The sequence below is a fragment of the Euprymna scolopes genome, chromosome 26 (genome assembly GCF_053919585.1).
Source record: "Euprymna scolopes isolate OS-2025 chromosome 26, ASM5391958v1, whole genome shotgun sequence".
Lineage (NCBI taxonomy): Eukaryota > Metazoa > Mollusca > Cephalopoda > Sepiida > Sepiolidae > Euprymna > Euprymna scolopes.
In genome coordinates, this window is record NC_136507.1 from 69,421,715 (window position 1) to 69,449,188 (window position 27,474).

The following is a 27,474-nucleotide window of genomic DNA, read 5'->3' on the forward strand; positions in this document are numbered from 1 at the left end:
GGTATTAGTCCGCCAGGTGAAGATAGCTGGCCATCACATTAATTGTGTGTAAGGATGAAGGCTAACTAAAATCTCAATAGAAGGTGCAGGTGCGTGTATATAAAAAAGGACAGACAACCACAAAATTCGCGCATAAGCCTGAAGAATCCTAGAGTGGATGAAACGCAGAATATTCAGTGTAGCTTAATCGCCATATATATTTTATAACTAACTAACTAGCTCTACCTACGTATTGAGCACTTTTGAAGTAAATACTTAAAGTTTACGCATAAATTTATACTTTCATATATTAATTTTATTTGAGTAAATGAAGTAGTATATATATATATATATATATATATATATATATATAGAGAGAGAGAGAGAGGGAGAGAGAGAGCTTATATGTTTATATGCAACTTAACTACGTGGGATAGTAATTACATATGAATAAATAACAAGTTCTGATTTAAATAGCTCAATAGTGAGATACAAGAGGTATAAATATTTTTCTTAAAGATACCACGTTAAAAGGAATAGACAAGTATTTACTCATTTTCAAAATCTCGGTCTTTTATTGGTGATACCTCGTGTACAATTGTTTTAGCTCCTGGTGTTGATACATAAGTATATAACAGATCATAAGTTATAAGTTGCACAACTTGGGCTTCATCAGTGCATAGAAAAAAAACAATTTTTCCAAATAAAATACATACAAAATATGTTTATAAGCCAAATTACAATGCAATACTATGAAAATAAACAAATATTTGTTTAAAATAAACATTTTGACGATAGACGTCATCCTCAGAATTTAATTTTTTTTTTTCTTTAACGAAATATTCTACGAATAGAAACTTTCTTGTTAACATAGCAGTATTTTTTTTTCTCAGCAACTTATATATAAAGTATCAAATGGGCTTTATTGACATTTTTAGATTAAATACATTTGCCTTGCAATGCAATAATCCCTCGAACTCTGTAATAGTTAGTAGTTACATATATATATATATATATATATATATATATATATATATATATATATATATATATATATATATATATATATATATATATATATATATATAGAGAGAGAGAGAGAGAGAGAGAGATGATGTTTTTATGGCAATTAAAGTATGAATGGACATCCCTAAACCAGATTTTTTCCCTCAGCACGAGAGCCAACAGAGTCTAGTTATTGAAATGTCTTTTTCCTTGTTGACTGCTCCCGTGCAGTGCATTTTACAGCAGTCCAGAGTGCTCTTCAATTCCATTTTCTGACTCTTGTGTCACATCAGCCCTCTATGGAAAGGAAATAAATAACCTTTCTGCTTCCAAAGAATGTCTAATTCAAAATGCCGGAGGGTTTACCTTCAGCATCAAAACCAGCAGAGTGTAGGTCATTATTGAAATGGCATTTTTTTCACTGACTGTGGTATGTTGCTGCTCCTGTGCTAGTTCTAGAAGGTCTACTCCCCACCCCCAGACTTTGCCTTCTCCCTTTGAGAAGGGGTTAGTTTATTGCTAATCGCCTAAGCGCCCCTACTGGAGAATGCTGACCGGGCTACCCAGGCATTTTTTTTTTTTTTTTTTGCTTGGCAAAATGATCTTCTCCTAGGGCCTTTTAAATTCCACTTTTGTACCTTAGTGCCACATAATTCCACCATGGAAGGGTTGGTTGGTTGGTTGTTTTTGTTTTACGCCATATCAACCTTTTTCAGGTTATTTAATGCTGAATCTAGTTATTTTGAGGAACGATTTTTAATGGAGTATATTTGTTTTTTAAGTCGGATTCTATTTAACCCATAGTTGGGACCCTAGCAGGTACTACCACTCCGGGTCAGAGTGGACCTGGGAGCAATGGCAATTAAAGGGTGGCTCCACACTCCCTAAGGCCCGCAAGGTGGGGCCTCACCATCGGATATAGTTTTAGGTCATATCCAGGACCACACCATGGAAGGGAGATAAATAAACCCATAACATCCATGCATTCAGCACGTTTAGCGATAAAAATGCTCTACAAAAAAGCATAGAATTATTAGGGAAGAGTTGGAACCAGCACAGTATCTTAAAAGGCAATGTTACTGAAGCAGCATTCACCTTATTTTGGTCGAACCAGCTTTCATCCAAAGTGGGAAGTTTCATGAATCTAATCAAACTCACAAGCGACTCTCCCCTCCCAGCTGCTTGTATATCCCTGTTACAGGAGATGATGACATTAGGATTTTGCACTTCATGCATGGAGGTGTTGACGACCTCCTACATACAACACCTGGTATTCTCAAATGGTTACCCATCTGATACTGACCAGGTTCAATGTTGTTTAATTTGATGATCTAATGAGAACCGGCATGTCAACGTGATTATGTCATATTCTTAGAAAGAGGTGGTCATTATTTGACGTGTGTACATGCATATTCAAAAGAAAGAATAAAAGCCTAAAGAGATTTTTAAAGCCCAATTTCATTTGTTGATATATTTTTTTTTTTAATAACGTTCATAAAAGCGATTGTTGGGAAGAGAGAAAGTCTAAGTTTACCTAGCAGTTATTGTTTTATTACTTAGGCCCCAAATATAATGAGTGATGTGTTAGGGTATTTTTTAAATCAGATCAAGCCTCATTTATTATGGTGATACTTGTGATCAAATTGACAGACCTTCAGGTCAAAATACCTTGTTTATTTTTTTTCAGAATAAGGCATTGCTATTTCAAACTTGAGCTTAACACACAAACAAAGATGCCAGTTCAAACTTGAGCTTAACTAACTAAAAGATGCCAGCTGAAACTTGAGCTTGACAAACTAACAAAAATGCCAGTTCAAATGACTTGGACACACAAAAATACCAGTTCAAACGTGAGCTTGATAAACTAGCAAAAATGCTAGTTCAAACTTGAGCTTGACAACTAACAAAAATGCTAGTTCAAACTTGAGCTTGACAAACTAACAAAAATGCTAGTTCAAACTTGAGCTTGACAAACTAACAAAAATGCTAGTTCAAACTTGAGCTTGACAAACTAACAAAAATGCTAGTTCAAACTTGAGCTTGACAAACTAACAAAAATGCTAGTTCAAACTTCAGCTTGACAAACTAACAAAAATGCCAGTTCAAACTTCAGCTTGACAAACTAACAAAAATGCCAGTTCAAACTTCAGCTTGACAAACTAACAAAAATGCCAGTTCAAACTTCAGCTTGACAAACTAACAAAAATGCCAGTTCAAACTTGAGCATGACATACAAACTAAAATGTCAGATAAAACTTGAGCTTCATGCACTAAACAAAAATGTCAGTTCAATCTTGAGAATGATATACTAACTAAAATGTCAGATCAAACTTGAGCTTGCCACATCATCAAAAATGCCAGTCCAAATTTTAGCTTGACACACCAACAAAAGCATTATTTCAAACTTGCCAATTTCTTCTTTTCTTCCTTGAACCACCTTATTGAAAATTACTTATTCTGGCTCGTGATATTGTTGAACTCAAACCATGTTTTATTAATCAACTTCATATCATTGGCTGCTTATGTTGTTAATAAAAAAAATTGTACATCACTCCATCCATGCCAGTTTTCAGATATTTGATTTAAATAAATATTAATCTATTTATTTCTTTAGATAGGTTTTAGAAATCAAATTATTCTATCTATGTCATATTATGCTCGTTACTTCCTTAGTTAGTCTATACATTATGCTTTGAAAAAGGCTAAATTTGGTTATAAAAAGGCCAATCTGGCAACCATGGAAAAGAATATGAGAGTGATCTTTCTTTGAATATCATCAAAATAATATATGATCATTATTCAATGGTTTGATGAAAGAACTCATAGTAATTTTGATGTGCAGTGGTTCTTCACCAGAAAAGAAGTCTGTGAAATGTTATGTAAAAGAGGGACCATTTGAAAGAAACATTTTCAAGAGGTGCTAGACTAAAGGAGTGAATTAAAAATTGTCTCTTATACTGTGATTTGTATTGAACTATGTAGCACAATAACTTTTCAAGTATTTGTTAGTACTTATTAATTTATCTCATTTGAGTCAGTTCTATATTGAAAATACAATGGACACTATTTTCATATGAATGTTAATAAACTCATATTTTCTGCGTGTTACTGTTTTTTCTGTCTAAAAAACTAATTCTTTGCGGTATCCGAAAAAAATACCAGCTTTATCAAAACGTATTTGTTAATTCAATATAACTTTTTTTTTTTGATGAAATTTTCATGGGTTCTGCTAATTTACAATATTGTTTCAATGAAATGTCCCAAGCGGCCTTAAGTACTAGAAAATAATGCACGCTGCTGCTCATTACTCGTTTATTTATAAAACAAATATTTATGAATCTTTTAAAGCCGAGCAGTGATTGAAGAGAGAACAAACACATTTTTTGTTGAGTACAGAATTACAATTGGCAAGGAATGATGTACACACAGAATAGAAAGTTTGTATTTTTTGGATATATGGGACTAATGTTTTCATCTTGAGTATGATTTTCACAACGTTTCGGCCAATGTAACCTCCGACCTTCTTCACATGTATCTTGTTAAACTTGGGAATGTTTCTGTCACTCGCGAATTTGGATGGAATTTCGAGTGGAATCCTATTTACTTCACAGGGGTAGCATGCTCTTATTCCGTCAGCCAAGTAATTCGCAATTGTACCTTTTGGTCACCCACACTGAGGATTGAACCTTTAACCTTCAGGAGAATATCAAGTTTTACAATTGATTTTTTCACGTACGCTAACCACTGTGCCATGGGTCCTTGTGGAGGTTAGATCGACCAAAACGTTGTGAAAAATCACACTCAAGATGAGAATAGTAGTCCGATGAATCGAAATGATATGAATAACCAATCCTCATCTCAAAAATTCAGAAACATCATGAATAGAAGGTGTTGGGACCCAGGTTAATCATGTGTACTGTTGGACATAAAAGATACCTTTTTATTACACTTTCACCCCAAACAAGGCACGTTGCCACTTTGATGTAGGGGGCTACTATCAGGAACCTAAGTTGTAGGGGTACTATGTAGGGTGTTTAGTAGCAAGATGTCTGCTTACATTACACTTGAACTTCTGCATGTCAGTACAGTTGGGGAAGCAAGAAACCGGAAGAGAATTCCAAAGTCCTGCAGTTTTGGGAAAGAAGCTATTAGAGTAACAGGCTTTCTTACATCTAGGGATGTCGGGTTTGTCGGGGGTATCTTCGTCGAGGGGTACAAGGGCTTGTAGTTTGTCAGAGCATCCACCATTAAAATACTTGTAAAACAGGCAGAGAGATGCAACATTTCGTCGGTGGGACAGGGGCTGAAGTTTAGATGACAGTTCGAGACCTATTAGGTTGGCTACTCTCTTTTGGACCCTGTCCAGGAGCGAGAGACTAGTAGCAGATGCACCCCAAAGTGATGCACTTCTCCTTCTATGAATGCAATTGGAAGGAGAAGTGATGCTTGGTAAACAAACAAAACTATTAAACAATAGAAAAAAAAGGAAAAAAAAAGTACTTGCCTTATATTCAGCCAGCCATTCCCTGATGACTTTTGAAGACATCTTTTGATAAAGAAAGTCCTGAATTCATTCACCCTAAGGCACTGAATAATTGAACTCTGAAAAAAAATAAACAAACAAAATAAATGAGAAAATAACAATTTCTTAGACGTATCTTATGTGAGAATATGTTTTTTTGTGTCACACTAATATGCTTATTTACAATTGATCTATATCTATATTTAAAATATAAAATAAAGTCTGTCCCTTTGTTATCGATAGCTTTCTTCCTACATAATATTTAATTCTGATTCATCAATTTTGCTTTTGGATCACTGCAGCACGCTATTAAAAAGAATAGAATGTAATTCAATTTGCTCCCTTTTAGAAAATACTTTGTCCAGATAAGAATTATTTTCAAATAGCCGCAATCTTAAAAAAGGGGTTTAATTATATTTGTCCAACTAAGTTTAATTAGAAAAATATATACAAAAAAATGGCATAGTGTAATAAACAACCAGATGTACTATTGAACAAGATTGGTTAGGAATAGGCTATATATATATATATATATATATATATATATGATGGACTCTCCGGTCGATTTAAGCTCAAATTTTGGTATATATTCATCACTATTTCTAACGACATGGCCAGACCATCTAAACTGTGACTGGATAAGGAACGTTTTGATAACCTCAATCTTACATTTTTCAAGAAATCCATAATTTGGGGCTTTATTTTCAAGAGTGTAGTCACATATAGAATGAAGAGATCGTTTATGGAATACAGTAAGTTGATTTATCTGTGACCGGTGGAGTAGCAAAGTTTCACATTCAAACAAGTGACACATGCATGGTCCCCTGTGAGTGCACAGTGAACAAGGCATAAAAAAATGACCAAGTTCAGCATCTGCCACCCCCCCATTTAACCCCAAAAGTCCCCAGGGAACGTCAAATCCTGGTGAAAATGAGCAAACAGTGTAGTTTTAGGCATTAACATATGTCAATTTGAGTTCTGCACCATACAAAAAAAAGAAATGACTAAGTCCATCATTTGCCCCTCCCACATTTACCTCAAAAGTCCCCAAGGCCTTAAAATATTTGAGTTCAGCACCGTGCAAAACTGCTAAATAGACATACACAGAAAATTTTGGATAAATATGGTAAAATAGTCCAAAAAATGGAGTGTTTTTATTAGCCCTAAAAGAGTCCCTGGGGCACACCCAAGAGTTATCGCGAAGTATAGAACAAACAAAATTATATAGAAATCAGTTACAACTTTTCAGAAAGTTTTATAAAAATCCAATGCATCATTTTTTTAATAAGCACAAAAATGTCAATTTTAGCCATTTTAACCCGAAAGGCACCCCTAGGGAGGCAAACGGACGAGGGTGAATTTACAGGCCCACCAACCTTTTGTCCGGGGGGGGGGGCCAACAAAAGCGTTGAGAGACCAACAGCTTTATAAGTCTCAATCTTTGTGTGTAATCCGATATCTCTATCATTACACAGGTGATGGCAAAGTTCAAAAAGGCATTAAATGGTTTAGTTATTCAGTCAACAATTTCATCACTCGGCAGAGCATGTAAATTCACTGCACTCCCTAAATATGTAAACGATTTGACATGCTTAAGGTTTTAGACTAGCTAATGTAAATGTCTCCTCTCATCACCTAGGATATAAGCTAACCAACCCTCTTCTCTATTGTTTCAGAGTGTAGAGTGAACAGCATTCTTTAGTGGAACTTGGAGGACGCACTCAGACTACATCAAGATCGTCAGTCTCTTCGCCCATTCCTCGTCGACTAGGGAAAGGTGTGCTACTCATCTATGCTGTTTACTCTACACTAAATCGCATTGGTTTCCACTGGTTCCAATATCAGCATTGACATCCAACATGTCAGGGACAATTACACCCACTGCCATCGGATTGCAAAGTCTAATGCTATGCAGCCACCTTTTAATGCTGCACCTCCAGAGTACCCGTTTCGCAAGATCGCCAGCGACTACTTCACACACAACAACCATGATTATGTTGTGGTGGTCGACTGGTACTCCAACTGGCCGATGGTATTCCAAGCAGAGAATGGCGCAGATGGCCTCATCAAGCGCCTAAGAGAAGTCTTTGTGACTTTCGGAGTGCCTGAGGAGCTGACATCTGACGGGGGACCCCAGTTCACTGCTGGGAAAACTCAGGATTTCCTCCGATCATGGGGAGTCTACCATCGCCTTACCTCTCTTGCCAACCCTCACGCCAACTGCAGAGCAGAAATTGCAGTCAAAACTGTCAAACGAATGCTGATGGATAACACCTCAGCAGGCGGGTCCATCAAAGTGGACAAGTTTCAACGGATGATGCTAATATACCACAACTCCATCGACCCAGAGACGAAGGCATCTCCTGCTCTTATAGTTTTCGGACGACCCATTAGAGATCCCATCCCGATTCCAATGGGTCGGTACTGCCCCCACCCCACATGGTCTGAAACGCTTGTAAACAGGGAGAAGGCAATAGCAAAATGTCATTCCCTTGAGCATGAAAAGTGGAGCGAGCATACAAGATCTTTGCCCCCTCTAAGCGTGGGGGATCACGTGTATATTCAAAACCTAACTGGAAATCACCCTAAATGCTGGCAACGAACAGGCACCATTGTGGAGGTGAGACAATTTCACCAATATGTGGTCAAGATAGATGGCTCTGGGAGACTTATGCTCAGAAACCGACAACACTTTCGGAAATTCAAGCCTTTTAGAACCACAACTAATGAAGACGTGATAGAGTCCTTCCTACCAGTCACCAGGCTGCCGGAAGACGCCTCTGTCAGCACCATACCAGGGGCATCAGAGGACTCTCCTGCCACCCTGCCAGAAGTCCATGCTAGTAATCCAACGGATAGTCCCATACGTAAGTCCAGCAATAAAGATTTTTATGACGTGCCATTGAGCCCTTCTGAGATCCTTCTAACTACCCCTCATACTTCTAACCCAGCTAGAGATTCTGCCACTCCCAAGAACGCTGGAGCTGGAAACGACACCACCCCCAAGAACATGCATACAATTGCCAAGAAGGCTCCCAGGGCCTTGAGCCGACTGATGCCACAATGCTCCTGGTGCTTCAGAGACTGCACCAGCGAGTAGGTTGCGGCCCCGGCGAAACCAAGACCAGTGATTCCATCACAGTGTATATAGCTTCAGAGGACTTTTGTACAGAATTTTTTTGTCGTGCCCGCAAAAAACTCACCGTGGGTGGGGGAGATAGCTAATGTAAATGTCTCCTCTCATCACCTAGGACATAAGCTAACCAACCCTCTTCTCTATTGTTTCAGCGTGTAGAGTGAACAGCATTCTTTTTGACGTCACTCACCCGAAATTCTTCGTGAACTTGTGGGGGAGAGGAATGCATGTCGAGCAGGTTTAAATTACAGTTGTTTATGAGCAAATACTTTTTGAAATGGGACCTTTCAGTTTTTGCGCAGATGAGAATAGTCTTAACAGCGCACATTGTAATATAAATGGAAGAAACTGTCAGCGGCTGAATTAAGTTCAACATCAGAATTTTGATTGTCCCTGCTCATGTTGTGAAAAAGAACGCTCAGCATTCTTTAGTGGAACTTGGAGGACGCACTCTGACTACATCAAGATCGTCAGTCTCTTCGCCCATTCCTCGTCGACTAGGGAAAAGTGTGCTACTCATCTAAAGCCTGACTAGTTCATCTTGTCTGAGGTGGCACACACTGGGTTAAAATAAATTTATGAGATTGGACTATGGTTTTGTTGGATTTTTTTCCTTTTACCCTTATGTGTGCTCTGCTCCACACTGAGCTTACGCACTTGACATTTCCTACCTGATCTTTGGAACACATTCTCTATCTCTCATATTATATATATAAGATAGTGGCTGTTTGAAAATAATTCTGATGCAAACAAAGTATTTTCTGGTTGGTATTAAATCGAATTACATTTTATATACAGCATAATCCCATTGGCACACCAGTTCTCATGAGATCATTGGAGTTAAGCAAAAATGAAATTGGCCAGCATCAGATGGGTGACTATTTGTGAATACTAGTGCTGTATTAGGTGTGTCAGAAATTTTGTGAAAAATATTGAATAATTCCACCCCGTATTTCCAAGGTTATAGCTACTCGAAAAATGTAATTCAAGCCCTAATTTTTTTTTTCAATTAAAGGAGCAAGGACCAAAGTTTCATTTATAAAAAAAACAAAAAAAAATAAACAAACAACGTGTTTAAAATAAAAAAAAGGTTTTAAACTTCGAACTTTACAGGCAAATTTCTAAAAAACACTACTTTTTTTTGTTTTAAATTTGAATATATTATTTATTGATCTTTTATCTTCAATTTGTGATATATAACACTTTGATGAGTAAATTAATTATTTACTTTTTAATAGACATTTCAAAATGAGAGGCGTGAATTAATTCGACCCCCTTTCTTTCCAAGCTTATAACTACTCGAAAAATGTAATTCAACCCCTATTTATTTTTCAATTAAAAGGAGCAAGGACCAAGGTTTCATTAAAAAAAAAACAAAAAAACAAGCAACATGGTTTGTTAAAAAAAAAGGTTTTAAACTTCGGACTTTACAGGTAAATTTCTAAAAAACACTACTTTTTTTGTTTTAAATTTGAATATATTATTTATTGATCTTTTATCTTCAATTTGTGATATATAAAATTTTGTGAGTAAATTATTTACTTTTACTTACTTTTTAATAGACGGGCGTGAATTAAAAAAAAAACATTTGTCTAAAATATTATATTCGGTTTATTGAAAAGAGCATAAAATTTCACACTGACACTGAAAATATCGTAAAAATAGAATCAATAGAAAAATTTTGATAGATTTTTTAAGTTTAAAAATTGGAAAATACTGAGCTCGTAAAATTCAATTAATTTCATTACTGTTTTTTAAAAAATAAAAAAATAATATTTCTATAACTTTTTATACAACTTTAATAGTTTATTTTGGAAGTATAATCCATAAAGAAAATAAACAACCCACTTTTAAAAGAGAAATTACGAGTTTTTAAAATTTTATTCGCAGTTTCGTGTTAGGGGTGTCAAAAATTCCTACAAAAATTCTGCTACACCTAGTGCTGTATGTACTGTGCCAGGATGTAGAAATTTCCAGGTTAGTATCTGAGGGTTTGTTTAAAATTACTGGGACAGATGTATCCTCAGTCTTCATTAACACATGTATCTAGAAGGGATATTCTTATGTAAAACCTGGAGGTCTGCCATCTGCTCTGTCTTTGCCGCAATCAGTTGCACAAACAGTCTATCGGTGGTTCCGAAATGGATGGTTCTACACAAAGCTTTCATCACTATAAACAAATCAACTGCGTAAATTTGGGACAACTTAATTGTCTGAAATTCAAGCATCAGGATCCAACAGAAGAGTCTATTTTTTTCAGCTCCTCTAGGGTTGAGCTTCTCAACTATTTGGATATGTTCAATAAGGAATTTATTACCCTCTCTCCCCAAAATATCTCAACCACTTCTAATCAATCCTATCTATACAGGTTCATGAGAAGCATTTAGCTTTGAAATGCCATGGCGTAAAGAGGCTTCCCCCTCCTCATTTCCCTTTCACTTATTGTGATCATCCTTAACCTTATTAACATGATAATGTAATAAAGTTCTAATATAACTTTAATCCTTATCTCTTTATCTTTTCATATATATATATAAGAATAACAGTATAGTTATATTCCAAGATCCAAATATTTATTTTTCATGCAAAACAGCTCTCCCAGCATGTTAAAATTTCCATACATTTTTTACAGATCCGTTTCATTATGCAGAAACAAGCGGTCATTATCATGTCAATACCGTCTCTTTTCGTGCATATACTCTTCAGAAAAATTAGAAATTCACTGCTTCGATAGAAAACAATGCATGACAATATAATGCTGCAAGAAGTAAAAAAAAAATAGTTCGTAGACTCAACATCGTGTTTGTTCTGGCAGCCATCTTTGTTCATATGAACAGGCCTGTGTGTTCCCATACAGTGTTAAAGAATCGGCTAAGTACAGAGATTGGCATTGGAAAATCTGTAGACATCAAGAACTACCTTAATATACAAACTTAACAGTCGAGATGAAAACTCAGTTATCTCAGCCTCAGCACATAAGGTGCACATTACATCTGTGTTCTTGAATTTGATTTTAAAACTAAAGTCAGACTATGTTCTTGCAAAATTATCTACATCAACTGAATTCAGCGTGATGTCATCAGTAAAAAAAACTGATCATTAAATCTTGTTTCTTTCGTTTTAGTTTATAAACATTTAGTTTATAAACAGTAAAATGGTTGAATAGTTGGTCGTCTTTTTTATAATGTGAAGTTAAGATACTCAGTAATAACAAATATAATTACTGATATCCCATCCTATTTATCCTGACCAAGGAAAAACTGATGAGCTCCCCTTGTATTAAGAGAGTGCCGCCAGCAGGCAAAGGGGAACGAGGTGTTATCTTTTTTATTAGCATTGTCTTTGAGATAATCCGCTCGTGTTCACACTTAAAATAAACATCCTGCTTTTATTACATTCCTGTCTGGACCTTATTTATTTCATACTAGCCAAGGTGCCCGGCGTTGCCCGGGTGTTTGGAGGCGTGTGTGTGTTGAGCAAAAAACAAAAAAAAAGTCGTAGTAGGCAGGCAGGCTCGAACCCATGACACGAAGGCGGAAAAGAAAGTAAAAAAAAAAAACCCTGACGTCTTACCCCTACTCCATGATGTGACCGGAAGTTTAGAACGTTTATATTAGTAAAGTCATTCCAACCGATACAATGAATTGCAAAAATAGTGACGCAAAAAAAAAAAAAAAAAAAAAAAACCCTTGTAGAAAACGGCTCAGTTGAGAGTGAAGGAATTAACGTTTTTAGCCAATTTTTCGATATTTGTTGTCTGAAAGGTCGAGCTTCAAAACTATACTGATCTCATGAAAACCCGTCGCCTCTGTCGAAAGTTTTAGGCAGATATACAAATAAACATACATACATACACATAAACAGACAGGTGAGATTTATATAATAGATTAACAATAATGATATCATTTGTACAGGGTAACACTCTAAAACAACAATTCAAAACAGCAATTCAACTTGGTACAAATTGTAATAGTAATGCTACAAACAACCTCACCTCAAAGAAACAAAAGGTGCGCTCTCTCTGCTACCAGCGCAGGGAAACCAGGGAAGAAGACACAAGAGGTGTGGTGTGTTTTATAGAAGAGAACGAGATAGACCAGTTGAAGTGTCAAAACTTACTGAACATAAATGGGGTGAAATTCTAAGGAAAAAGAGGCAGTATTTCGCTTATGCTTGATTAGTAAGCTATAATTTTCCAAACTGTATAGAACAAAAAGAAATTTAATTTAATGTCTGACTTGCCCACCGAGTTTCAATCGTGAATGTCCAACAGTATTTGACTTATTTCTGTATGATGACAAAGAGACACGTTTTTGGTGATCGTCTCATAAGAAGAAAGTGGCTTTAGGTATTGTCTGAAGCACTTTAAAAAAAAAAAGAAAGAAAATCTTCAAGGAATGCTTCCCTACCAAGGTTGAATATTCTAGTATATTCTACTATTTAACCCATAGTTTAGGCTTGTGCGTGTGTGTGCATGTGCATGCGTGTCTTGGACGTTTTGCAACCTCTAAAACTATAAGACAAAAATAAATCTTTTAATCTGAAGTCCTTCGTTGGAAAATACCTTTGCAAGTCAATTAATCTCTTTCAACCACTGCATTAGTTTGCTTTCACGAATTTAAACTAGTTCTAGTATTATTTTAGGGATCATCAGTCGTTTACCATCAAAGACTGTTTCAGGGTTTTAAAAACAAAACAGCATTTTATTTCATAGCACACCAGCAATGTTGATCAAACACAACCTCCCTTAAAAATATATCTGTGTGAGTGTGTGCGAGTAAGCAGTAGAGACACACATACATATAGAGCTTTGCATAGACAAATATATTAGTTTTATTATAACATCAAATCAAAAAGTAATTGAGAATAGGAGTAGGATGAGCCAAATAGGATAAATCAGGGATGGACACTACTACTACTACTACTACTACTACTACTACTACTACCACTAATCAGACTACACAAGGTTATTATGCAGACAGAACTGTGAATATCTGCCTTCCACATCCACGTCACATCCTCCTTCCGGCCAATCAAGGCTACTTAGGACTTTAACACCAGATTGAACAGAAATAAAATACAAATGACCCAAATCAGAAATGCATTGATTTTCTCTTTTTTTAGTAATGGCTTGCAATCGATCAACAAGCTTATCTTAGGATATCAGAGTTTTCTTTTTCTTTAGAAACATGAAATCTGTATCAAATCTATCTATATCTAATCGATATCCATCTATGTATATCAAATCTATATCCAATCGATATGCATCTATCTATATCAACAGGTTTATCTTGGGATATCAGAGTTGTCTTTTTTGGAAACATGAATCTATCTAAATCTATATCAAATCGATATTCATCCATCTATATCCAACCGATATCCCTTTACCTAAATCAAATCAATAATAATCTATATATAATATAATTTATTTAAACTTTTTGCAGTTGTTGATGTCATAAAAACTAAACAATCCTGAAAATCCAAGCTTGTAATTCCAAGCAGTTGCCAAAATAGTCCCAAATAATGCCATACTCAAAGTTAGGTAAACATGTACAATAACTTAAAAACAATTCATTTTTAGAAGTTTTAGGTGCGACTTTTTTTATTCCTTGTTAAAATAAAAAATATAAAAAAATTCTGGTACCAATTTTTTAATGTTCTAGATAATCTAGAATTCATTTTATGCACAAAAATGTGATTTTCTGATGTCAGGATTTTGTAGCCTTTCACAACATACTTGAAATCCTACTAATGCAATATTTTGGAAACCACTTGGCGTTACAAGCACAAAATTTCAGGATTGTCTAGTCTTTTGTGATATCAGAATTTGTGTAAAGTTTGAAGAAAATCTGAACTAGTATGGACTAGACTAGGTGTCCGGCGTTGGCCGTGTGTTGGGCAAAGAAAAAAAAAATGGTAATAGGCAGGCTCGAACCCCTCCTTGTAGAAAAGTGCCCAGTTGAGGGTGAAGGAATTAATGTTTTTAGCCAATTTTTCGATATTTGTCGTCTGAAGGGTCAAGCTTTAAAACGATACAAATCTCATGAAAATCTGTCGCCTCTGTCGAAAGGTTTAGGCATACATGATGATTGCAACGTCTTGTCAGACGAGTGCCACTCCCTCAGACATTTAAAATTCATGAGCCCAAGTGTTTGAGGGAGTATCTATACAAATATGATGTTACAGAGTCTTAGCTTTGTACGACAGCTAAGTCTCTCTCTCGGTTCAAAATGTTGAGATCCAGCAACAAGCAAGAGCAAGATAGCCAGCAACAAATTAAACTGCAGACCAGCTTAATGCGGCTACTGGTCTTCCGCTTTATGGTTTTTTAAATCAGAGATTTGCTTCTCCTAGAAAGGTTGCCTTCACAACGTCTTACAGGAGCCCTCTCTACCCCAATACAGATATACACACACACACAAATATACACGGTGCTAGTTGGCCGTTGACCCAGAAAAAGAGTTCATTCGCCCTTTGGAAGGTCTTGTTTTTATGTCAGGTCATGTCATATCCTACTGGTACCATGTAACCCAGTACTACCTGCCTCATGGTCGGGTCACCGGCGACTAAACTGGTTCCCCCACCAGACTTGTTTGGTGAGGAGGGTGGCTAGTCTCCCTGAAGGATTAGGCATACATACATACATACATACATACATACATACATACATACATACATACATTGAAACAGACAGGTGAGATTTATATAAGACTAGCGAGGGGTACCCGGCGTTGCCCAGGTGTTTGTAGGTGTGTGTGAAAAAAAAGCAGGTGCCCGTGAAAAACAAAAAAAACAAAGCCTTAACGACGCGCAGTTGGAAAATAGTAAAGTACGAAAAAAAAAAAAAAAACAGGTGCTCGTTTTTGATTGACGTGACGGCGATAGGTATTCAGCAGTTAGCATTTTGTGAGTTTTTAATGAGGTCAATAAATCGGTTTGTTTGTTTTTAAAAACCCGCTCCCCCGTCTGATATGACGAAGTCGACAAACGTTCACTGGCTCTGGGCCTGTTTGTATTTATTTGCTTCCCCACGTAGCAAATTAGGCACAAGGCCGTTTTTTTAATGTGGAGATGGAGGGAGGGGGGATGGAAAGGGGGTACCAGTTCCCGAGAGGTGGGAAATGGGAGCTCGAGTTTCGCTTTTTGTTCATACCGAAAACCGAATGTAACGCATGCCGATGCGGGAAATGTGGAATAATTAACGTTTGAAAGTCAATAAAATTAAATAGACAGGCGAGATCCGTGGTTAAGTGTGAGATATTACAATTTATAGATGATATAAAAAGTTTTAAGAAGTTGTGAACCGAGCGAGCGCTTCTCTGAAAGAAGCCTTTTGTGGACATCGAGGAAAAGCGTGCGTACATACATACATACATTTTTGCTTTTATATATATAGATGGCATGATCCGGATGATTTTACATGGAATTACCCTTTTATAACTTTGAATGGACACACAAAAAGAATGGAAATTCTAATTAAAATTGTACATGTACAAACGAAATCCAACAATTTGTTCTGAATAAATCTTTTTGTTTGTTATTTTTTGTTACTGCTGAGAAAAATCTCTTTTCAACTATGAAGACGTTATGGGTGCTACCAGATCAGACTGGCTTTCTGATCTACAATGCGCTAAACATTGCTGTTATTGTTTTCTCCTTTCTCTTTGCAAAACTCAATCATGTTCTCCAAAGTTAAAAACAACAATGTTCCGCTAGAAAACAACCAAACTAAACACCATAAATAAATATGTGAAGATATAATTTTTTTTTTTTTTTCAAAAATGACTAGATTCGGCATTAAATAACCCGAAGAAAAAAAAAAAGAAAAAAAAAGAAGGTTGATATGCCATAAACCAAAACCACAAACCTATTACGTGTACTTAACGGTAATAAGAATCTTCTACGTGTGGATACGTTGAAGACGTATATGTTCATAATAAATTTCACATAAAAACGTTGGAAACGTAAAAACACGAGGAGACAGAATAAGCGTTGTTCACACTGAATGAAACAACAATAAAGTAAAAAAAAACAAAAAAAAAAACATACTTTTAATATATTGGATGTCCAGTTATTCATTAAAGTTTCATATTCATTTTTTTTTTTTTTATATCATTTTACATTTTTTGTTTGTGTGCGTATGCATAAACTGGACATAATGAACTAAACATTGCCCACATATGTACATCCATAGGAATAGATTAACACTTTGAGGAGTTTTGCTTATGAGAAAACCCTGTTCTCCTTTTATTTACACTGTTAATATCAATCCAGTCCATAAACCATTGTCCAAATGTCCATTTTCTCAGAGCCATTACATAAAAGACACACCCTTTATGAACCCACCTGCAACTCCCAATGGACACGGACAAGCCATAAACTCATGAGGTTTGCACTTATAAAACACGACTCATTTAGAGAATGAATAATAAATCTAATGGCAATTTATACCCATTTTTTTTTTCCTTCTAATATATAAAATTAAGTCTGTTCTCAAATGTTGTCAGCAAAAGGTTCCATATTGTAAAATCGATATTTCATTCTGAATAGCTATTTTATTTTATTTTTATTTTTATTTTTGAACGTTGGCCCATGTTGTTAAACAAAATAAAATGTAATTTCAGTGAATTCTTTCCATAAAATAATTTACTAGTGATGGGACGATTCCCATATTTTTCTGATTCTGATACAATTACAGAGTCCGATTCTTTTAATATCTCTAAATATTCAGCTATAGAGGTGTTGTTTGCTTTATTATTTTTCGAATTACCATAAAACCCTATATATTTTCACAAACATAAAAATATACGTCTGGATGGGGGTGATCTATAGATTTTAGTTTTACTGAGAGTTTAAAATCAATAAATATTTATCATTGAGACCAGTAATGGAAAATTCAATTAAAAAAAAAAAAAATTGAAAGAATCGTTTTTAGTTTTGAAAATAGACACAATTTTTCTGATTCTGATATTTCAGAAAGTTTGGATGTTTTGGATTCCTGATACTGATTAATCGTACCAACACTATCATTTATCCGGTCAGATTTATTGAGTTAAAAGTGTAGTATCTTTTTTTTTTTTTTTTTTTACAAAAAGGGAAGTAAATTTGTATTAATCCATTACAGAATTACTTTCCTTTCATTCAAACAAAAATATAAAATTAAAAAAAAAAAAAGAAAGAAACAAAAAACAGCAAAAAATGAACTGAAATTAAGTACACTCCCTGGTATTTCCAGGTAGGGACAGCAAGTTTAGAATAAAATGAGTGAGGCACGATGGTTTAATGAATACTGATGCAGACAATGAAAATGAACTAAGAATTCACATAAACTCAGATGTTTCATTACATTTGTACCATAGCAACCCTTGAAAAGGTATGAACTCTTCACGCCATTCACGTGGAAAATAGAAATTCATCCATTTTATTCAGATACTTCAAGCTACTCTTCTCATCTTCTTCATCTAATTTTCATAACATTTTGGTCTGACCTTCTCCAAGTGTATCTTGTCAAACTCTGGAATTTTTCCGCTGAACTCGGGAATCTGCATGGAATTTCAAACGGAGCCCTTTATTTGATCCACGGGGATAGCATGCTCTAGTTCTATTAGCCATGTCTAGGTTGAAGTTCTAAGTAATTCGCAATTATATTTTGAGTATCGTCTGCACTGAAGACTGAATCTTTAACCTCCAGAAGAGTGTAACTTTACGACTGAATTTTATCAAGTACTTTATCCACTATGCCACGGGTCCTCGCAGATTAAATAAAGGGTTTCATCTGAAATTTCATGCAGATTCCCAAGTTTGACAGATCCCCGAGTTCGACAGAATACATCTGAAGAAGGTAAAAGGTTTCATTGATTGAAACGTTATGAAGATAACACTCAAAATGAGAACATTAATCCGAAGAATCCAAATAATACGAATAATCAATCCTCATCTAAAAGATTCAGAAACAGAAATTTGTGTTCAATGAATCATAGACAACCGCTTTTGCATTTTAACATTATATATTCTGAAATATTACATATTCTGAAAAGGGTTGAGATGTCGTAAACAAATTATAAATTGTACATGTAAAAATCATGTATGCATCTTTTTACTTAAAAGAAAAAATTCAAAACGCGATCTTAATGATAATTTACAAGAAATTTTTGTGTGGTATCTGTTGTGATGCTGCATTACATATGTTGTGTCCGTAGTCAATGAAGGAGAATTCTTTCTAGACTGAGGTAATTTTAATTTTGGTCCTAATACAGAGGTCTTCTTTTGTGAAGCTGGATTTTCCCCTATATTTAAAACAAAGCTTGCTGTGATTAAATAATCAATTGGTAACTATTCTGCACTTTCCAAAATGGATTTTTAACAATTCCACCCTTGCAACTAACAATCTCCTTGCTACTCCAAATTCAACACACTGCCGTCAAAGCTCCATACTCCAAATTCGACACGCTCCTTTCAAAGCTCCATACTCCAAATTCAGTTCAATCTCTAAATAAACTTTTATTCAAACTGGCAGCATTTCGTTTATGAGGTAACAAGAAATCTTGTTACTTCATGAGATTGCAAGCATATAATTAGATGCTGTAGCCACATTTTGTCTGCCAAAGGACACTATATGCTGCACCAATTAAGGTTTTTACCAATTTTTAAGGCATTTAATCATGATTGCATCTAAAACTCTTCTTTTATGAGGAGACAAGTAAATAGGGAAAAGTAATTCAAAATGTAATTTTAGGTTACCACTCATCAAGACCAAGAACCATTCAAGGATAAGGGTTAATGAGATGGATGAATTATCAAAAAAGGATGCGGAACAATCAATGGTATGAACCGAATTAGATTACTTATTAAAGTGTTTTATGGCAAGTGTCTGTTGTAATTAGATTCAAAAACAACTATGTTATACTCGGTAGAGAAGCAGTGCTATGGTAATGTGTTCCACAGGCGGAATGCCCTTGCAAGAAGCACTTCTGATAGAAATTTTGCTTGATGCTAGGAAGTAAGGAAAATCTTTTTCCGTTGTAGAAGATGAGTTCTTGCTTTAAATACCTTACAGGAAGAAATCAAAGATTGGAGCTCAGTCAATCACCCGTCATAATGAAAGTAAACATAGAGCAGAAAGAGAGACTAGCAACGTTTCTTATGTGAGAAGGCGTTCCTAGAGAAGAGAAGAGATCATTTTCACTGGATTTAATAAGATACAAGTAATGTTATTGTTAAGCTTAAATAAATGCTAAACATAAACAGAAAAAATCAGGTAAGGGGAATAACTTTTCTTCGTTTAGTAAAAGCGTTGTGATATTATGAACTGTGCAGCCCCCCCACCACCACCACCAGATACACACCCGAGCCAAAATTCTACACACACACACAACCAATAGGATTTAGGTATGTTTATATATTTGTATGTACAGGATCCATTGATTACTTGAATTTCAATTTCGTTTTAAGACTCCTTAAGCTTAAGCCTTAAATTTGAAACATTTTCTAGAATCAAAATTATGCAATGGATTTTGATCAAAATTGGAATAAAGATTCTAGATGTAAGGTTTAGTATCATATCTTAGTTTTAATCTTTGTATAGGAATACGAAAAGTGGTTGAAAACTTATGTTTAGGGAATTAATTTTACCTGTTCTGAGGCAGGTATGCATTTACTATGAATATATATATATATATACTTTTTTAACTCTTATCCTCGAGTGGTTTTCAGGCCTTGATAAGTGGTGACTATCTTGTGAAAAAAATATGAAAAAAAATATCTGTTTCGTCACACTGAGGTTAGCAAGTAAAAAAAACATCCGAACAAGAACATTTCAAGTGTTTAGGGGGAAGGGCGAAAGCAAATATCAAGTTTTAATACCCCCCCCCCCCCCAATGTTATAAATGAATTGGGAAAGAAATGTCACACTATTACCATCATGGGACGTTTTCTTCTTTTTTCTTTTTTACTATACAGATTGATATACTTTTTTTTTTTCATTTTTTTTTAACTTTTCAGATTGAGACGTTTTTTGTTTTCTTTTATTTAACTTCACTGATTGAGATGTTATTTTATATGAATATAAACATTAGTGGGAACACTAGAGAAGCATACTTACTTTTCCCATCATTTTTCATGAAGGGTACAGACTCATCTATATAAATAAAACAGATGTATGTATGTGTGTGTGTGTCCGTGTGAAAATATTTAACCGATAAACTCTTAAACTACTGGTCACATAACACTGAAATTAACAGGAAATAGTAATAAGGAAACAAAAGGTGTGCTCTCTCTACTATTGGCCTAGGGAAATCAGGATTGGTTGGTTGGTTGGTTGGTTGGTTGTTTTACGGCACATAAACCTTTTTCAGGTTATTTAATGCCGAATCTAGTTATTTTGAGGAACGATTTTTAATGGAGTATATTTGTTTTTTTAAAGTCAGATTCTATTTAACCCATAGTTGAGACCCTAACAGGTACTACCACTTCGGGTCAGAGTGGACCTGGGAGAAATAGCAATTAAAGGGTGGCTCCACACTCCCCAAGGTCCGCAAGGTGGGGCCTCACCATCAGATATAGTTTTAGGGAAATCAGGAGGAGAGTAAGATGCAAGAGGTGTGGCATGTTTCCAACATATTCCTATTACTTTTACACAAGCGGTAAGAAACGCGTCTGGTGTGCTAAGTGTTTTAGTTTCGCTTCTAGCTGATGGCACCCAAGTTATATATTTTTTTATATCTTTTGAAATCAATACTATATATTAGGTACAATATAAATATTCAATAGAGAATTGGCTCTGTAATAATAAATATGAAATCTGCATGAATTAAAATATATTTAAGCGTATTTAATGACCTAGCAAGGTCGCCCCCCCCCTCCTGCCAGTATAGAATACATAGAATAAGATATTGGTATTGTAATTGCCGATGTGAATTAATTGAAATTAACAATGACTGGGTATATATTGTACAACTACCAGTCAGTCAAGCCAAGAACTTTCTCATGCCTGCATTTTCATGAAGCAGTATTAGAGGACGATCATCATCCGAATCAAAGAATAGCCCAGCCGAAAGAATGGACTGCTGAATAAAGAAGCTATAAAACACTATCTTTTTCCCTTTTGAAGGCGTGGCCAAGAAAGTAGGTGTCCTGATAACACATTTATTAAAACCCCAAACCATACCAATGCTAACGGCATACTAAGTTCTAACTTTGGGCAGTTTATGAATATATGGGGCTAAGAGCAGTCAAAAACACTTTAACGGAACACATGTGCTTTGTTTTTTCTGGAAATTGTAGACTCGACTCAAGCCCACTCTGCAGCATTGTGACACGCGTCATGAATAACAATTCAACAGTTGATTTATTGCTATAGTGACATTTGTTGTTCAATGAGATGACCTCAGGATGATAAAAAAAAAAAAAAAAACAAGATAGTGAATATACATAAACGGTAATGTAGCGTAGGTTAAAGGCGTGGGGAAACGTGTTTGAAATGTGGCTGTGATTGTTTTGATAATTTCAATTTGGAGACTAAAATTATTTCCATTTTAATGTCTGCTGATGCAGGAGTGCATCAAAAACTTTGAGAGAAGTTTGAAAAAAAAAACATAAAAAAAAACTTGACGACAATGAATTTGATCCGTTGTTATTAAGCAAGATTCCCTGAATTTCAATTTCTTCTTTAGACTCCTTAAGCTTAAGCCTTAAATCAAAATAATGTAATGGATTTTATGCAAAAAGTAGAATAAAATTTATTATTTTTCTAATCTTTATAAAAGGGCATAAAAATTGATGAAAAACTGTTCGGATCAGGGAATTAATGATACCTGTCCTGTATATATATATATATTTGATTTTTCAGAATGTGAGAGATGATAGAATTATTTCTAGTCAAACAACATCGCAGCCCACATAAGCCATGAAAGCCAACAAACCTGAAGTCCAAGACTCAAGTTTCACCCTTATTTGGGCTCATCATTTGAACGTCTGGACTTGGGATTCGAAACTTGAATCTCTTGCATGCGAGGCGAACACCCTGCCACTTGAGCAACCATGCTACACACAAGAAAATTTATTAGCTAGCACAGATCAAGCAAACTACAGTGATATATGTATAATCTATTATATAAATCTCACCTGTCTGTTTAAATATATGTATGTATGTCTGCGACAGAGGCAACGGATTTTCATGAGATCGGTATCATTTTGAAACTCGACCCTTCAGACAACAAATATCGAAAAATTGACGAAAAACATTAATTCCTTCACACACACACACACACACACACACACACACACACACACAATCCCTTTTCAAGGATAAATAAAAGTTCATTTGTGGAATTTTTTTAAAGTCAAACCCAAATAGCAATCCATCTAACACATCAACACACGAGTCAAAGTAGCTTATTTTTTCTTTCCTTCCACTATGTGAAATATAGTTTATTTTGTGTTAGTTTCTTCCTGAAAATACTTATTCCAGGTTAAAAAAAAACAAAACTTTTTTCTTTTATTCATTATAATAAAAAGAGAAGTAACAAAGATTTTCTCCCAAAGAGTCATTGTCTGTTAAAAAATGGAAAATTTTGGAAACTTATTTACATCCAATACTTGAATAGAGATTAAAACAACATTTTTTTTGGTAATAAAATTAGTTATAGTTTTATGACGATTTGATTCAAGCAATAATCCAATGATCAAACAAAACCATAATAATTAAATTTAACTTTAAATATGTTATTTAAAGAATTAAAGACAAAAATTTGGTAAAAAATATAATAAATAACAGCATCATTTATAAAAAAAAATGAAAAATAAAATAAAAGTACACAGACTCCCGGTTAGCATCGAGTAGCTACAGTTAGTGTGTGTGTGTGCATATCTATATATCATAAATATATGTATACTAGCAGGCCGCCTAGGGTTGCCCGGTCGTAAAATACGCATAAATATTGTATTTTAATTAATGCAGAATTTTTATTTATTATGAACAGAAATTCCTTTAAAATAAAAAAATGAAGTAAAAAAAACAAAAAACAAAAAAAAAACGGAAAGAACTGAGACATATACATGCGAGCATTACGTTTTCACTTCTTGTAAGTAAAAAAACAAAAGAAATACTCCATCTGAGATCGAAACGAAAGCCTAAAGATAGTGAATCAAGTACAATAACCATCACACCAGCTTGATGTGAATTTTGTGTCCTTTTCTCTTCCCTGCAACCTCTATCTCATAGAAGAGATGTTGCGAGTTTGTCTTTGCTTTATCGTTATTTTCATGCCAAGTGCTCGACTGAGCTTCAATCTATGATCCCCCCTCGCCAAACTTTCACAAGAAACACTCGTCTAGCTGAAAACACTATCAATAATTCCCCCCACTCTTTATCTGTGCCTAAACCTAAACAGATTCCATGAACAAAGCTTCTTTCTTAGAAGTGCACGCCTGTGGAACTGTCTTCCGTTTTCCTGCTTTCCATCTGACTACAATCTTGATTGTCTTCAAGTCCAACGTAAACAAGTTCTTGATGAGCCGTTCCACTTAAGTTAAAAAATTTACCAAATTTCCATTACTAACGATTACTATATTGTCCAATTGACTACTGTACACTCTTAACTCTTATCCTCGAGTGGTCTCTGGGCCTTGATAAGTGGTGATGCCTATGTAAAAAAAAAAAATAGTTTTCAAACCAATTCATACTTAACATAAGGAAGCTGTCATATTTCACGACCGTGTATGCGCAGTCGTGAGACAGTTAAAACCAGATAAACATCCGGTGGCCTCTCCTCACATACCAATTTTTCGATTTTGACGTCTTAGCAGCCTTTTTTCTGAATGAAAACGGATTAAAAAGTTTTTCCCATATCTAAATACTCTATATACTAAATTTCAAGTCTGTAGATAAAAAAAAAATTCGTGGAGTATATAGGTTGAGAAGTGTCCTCACTCACACACACACACATTATCACGTTTTATAGATATATAGATTATATTTCTCTTTGTCTACCTGTCTGTTTCATTTTTTTTGGAAAAAGTATTGGGCCAATCTAGCTGAAAATTTTGTATGGACCTTTGTTATGATAAGGTGCAGCGATCTAAGTATTATGATACCCGTTCAATGCACAGTTAAGGATTAGTTTTGAATGCAATAATGAGCATAAATTTAACCATATTCAAGCATTAGTTTAACATAAAGCACTCAGTCCAAGTCAACAACTTTTGCCGGTTTTTAATAGGCTAAAAATCTAGTAGATATCACAAAGTGATGCTGATCTCTCTTTAATTTAGTGAATCCTGAGACTCCTGTATTTAATGTTTACAGGAACATTCTTTACTCATTTGCTGTGGAAAGAATTTGTTATTTTAAAAAAAAGGGGGTTTTAATAGACAATAGATAATAAAATAATACAATAGGGAAAACCAGGAAAAAATATAACAATGTAAATTATCCCCCTACCCACTCGCTCCCACCACGATCAGAATTCAAGAATGTACATTTCAAAGAACGATTAACCCTAAGAAGTTGCTCTTGATATTCCGACTTGATACGACAATGAGGTTATAAGCTATTCTTGTTCACAGCCAGCAAATATACAATTAAGAAATCTATTTCCCAGAGCTTAATTACAAAATGAAATTGTTCAGTTAGAAGAAAAAAAAAGCTGGGTAGGCTAAATCAATTACCGTTATAGTTAGTTAGAGAGTGACAGTGGTTAACGATATAGACAGACGAACTGGCTGTGACAGGTTCGAATCCAGTTCGTTCCACAGCTCCACATTCACTAAAGACTGTTGGCAACCGTTATGTGGTCCCTTCTGTCAGTACATGATTCTTTCTAGAAAGAATCTGGAGAAACAGCATTATTTTATTATTTTTATTATTGGAATCCTTTGGAGACGAGTAATTTACATCTATATATTAATAGGATAGTGTGTCACGCTTACATCCGAGTGACTGTCGTTTAATTATTATCTACTTCCATTTCTTGCAATAAATCATTTTACCAAGAATTTTTCATAAGTTTTGGTTTCAGTTTCGATTATAGCTGATGGCACTCAAGTCATTTATTTTTTTATAAATAATTTTACCAAGAATTTTTCACAAGTTTTGGTTTCGATTATAGCTGAAGGAACTCAAGTTATATATATATATATATTACTCCTATAAATTCATTTTTCTTTTATGTGTATTGATATTCATATTAAAACCCTCTTTTCTATTTATTTAAAAAGAAAATACAATTTTCTTATATATGGGTTGTGGAATTGCATTCACTAGCAAAAGATCTAGCTAATTTGCATATTCTTTTAAACATTCATTTTAATTAATTCCCTATTAGTTTTTTTTCGGTTTTCTTATGGGATGATCATCATTGGTTAACTATTACGTGTAATTATATTCATGCAGATATTCTACATGATTTATACTTGTGTAATATTTGCGCAAAATGTTTACATGAAACACAAAATTGTTTTCATATATATTTATGTATACGTATATATTTTTGTTTAATCTATCTTCATATCTATATATCTATAAAAGTGGCGTGTCTGTGTGTGTGTGTTTGTGTGTGTACATTTCCCTACCCAATAACTATCAATTTTCAGTCTACAGACTCGAAATTTGATATACAGGGTACTGAGATTTGGGAAAATTTTTGTGATCGGTTTTCGGTCAGAAATTTGGCTGTTAAGGAGTCAAAGTTCAACGATTTGACCTTTGAGAACTCTAACAAACTCCTCCGACAATTTTGGGTCTAAACACTTGAAATTTTATATATAGGTTCCTTGGACATGGATCTAACTTAATAACTTGATTTGAGCCTGAAACAATAAATGTTAAGGGGTCATAATAGGGGTCAAAGTTTAAAAAATTGGCCGCTTTTTATTTTTTGCTCAACATACACCTCCAAACACCCGGGCAACGCCGGACTGAAATGCTAGTATATATATATAAATTATATATATTTTTTTTTTTCATAAGTTTTGATTTCAGTTTTAATTCAAGCTGTTGCACCCAAGTCATATGGATATATATTTTTTTATTTTTGAAATAGCAACTTTATAATATATAAACAGTCGATAGAACATTACGAAATCTGCAAGAATTCAAGTATCATATGCCGGGCGTCCCTGCTAGCTTAACAAGTTTGAACAAAGGTGCTACAATGATATCAGAGCAACTCCATTTACGCTGAACATCTATAGAATGCCAACATCAATTATGTATGAATGAGTTCCTTGTGGAATTTCCACAGGTCCCGCTAGTACTTATTTATTTGTGGACTATTATTTTCATCTTTTAGTTGTTGCTTCACAATGTTTTGGCCAACTATTCCTCTGGCCTTCATCAGGTGATAAACCGAGACAGAATAGGAATGCTGAGTCTTAACTGCATCCTGAGTAATTACTGCCTTCCATAGTTGTTGTCGTCTCACCATGTTTTGGGCCCATTATACAATGGATAGAGACATTGAGTTTTTACAGTTCCAAGTGAGCATTATCTGAAGATAGTGGTTTCAATCCTAACCAAAGCCGGCCAGAGGCTTAGTTGGCCAAAAGGTGATGAGAGGACAAAAACTATGGAAGGCAGTAATTGCTTAGAATGCAGTTGAAAGATTCAGCATTCCTATCCCGTTGCGGTTACCACCTGTCGAAGGCCAGAGGAATAGTTGGCCGAAATGGCGTGAAACAACAACTAGAAGATGAGGATAATAGTCCGCAAATAAATGGAATCAGGCTTATTCATATGAAAGAATTCACTTCATCATTAACTTGAAACAGCAGAAAAAAATACATAATAATTGAAAGTAAAAGAGAATTCACATCCTTGACAGGTTTTCTGTGTGCA

General features: G+C 34.8%; 2 protein-coding genes across 4 annotated transcripts in view; one reads left to right on the top strand and one right to left on the bottom strand.

The window, feature by feature from the left end:
- LOC145248143 (hyccin-like) overlaps window positions 1-27,474 on the bottom strand; it is a 710,814-nt gene that overhangs the window by 654,960 nt on the left and 28,380 nt on the right. For all 3 annotated transcript variants that reach the window (XM_080109963.1, XM_080109964.1, XM_080109962.1), the window contains exon 2: window positions 5,489-5,586. In XM_080109963.1, coding sequence (XP_079966089.1) covers window positions 5,489-5,530 — 42 coding nt within the window. In that variant the 5' untranslated portion in view covers window positions 5,531-5,586. The remainder of the gene's footprint in view (window positions 1-5,488; window positions 5,587-27,474) is intronic.
- On the top strand, window positions 7,416-8,606 carry LOC145247834 (uncharacterized). Its single transcript, XM_080109460.1, has one exon. The coding sequence runs from the start codon at window positions 7,416-7,418 to the stop codon at window positions 8,604-8,606; it is 1,191 nt and encodes a 396-aa protein (XP_079965586.1).

What these genes read in the sequence shown, in the direction of transcription:
- LOC145247834 (XM_080109460.1), top strand. Translation starts at nt 7,416, where the DNA reads ATGCAGCCACCTTTTAATGCTGCACCTCCAGAGTACCCGTTTCGCAAG.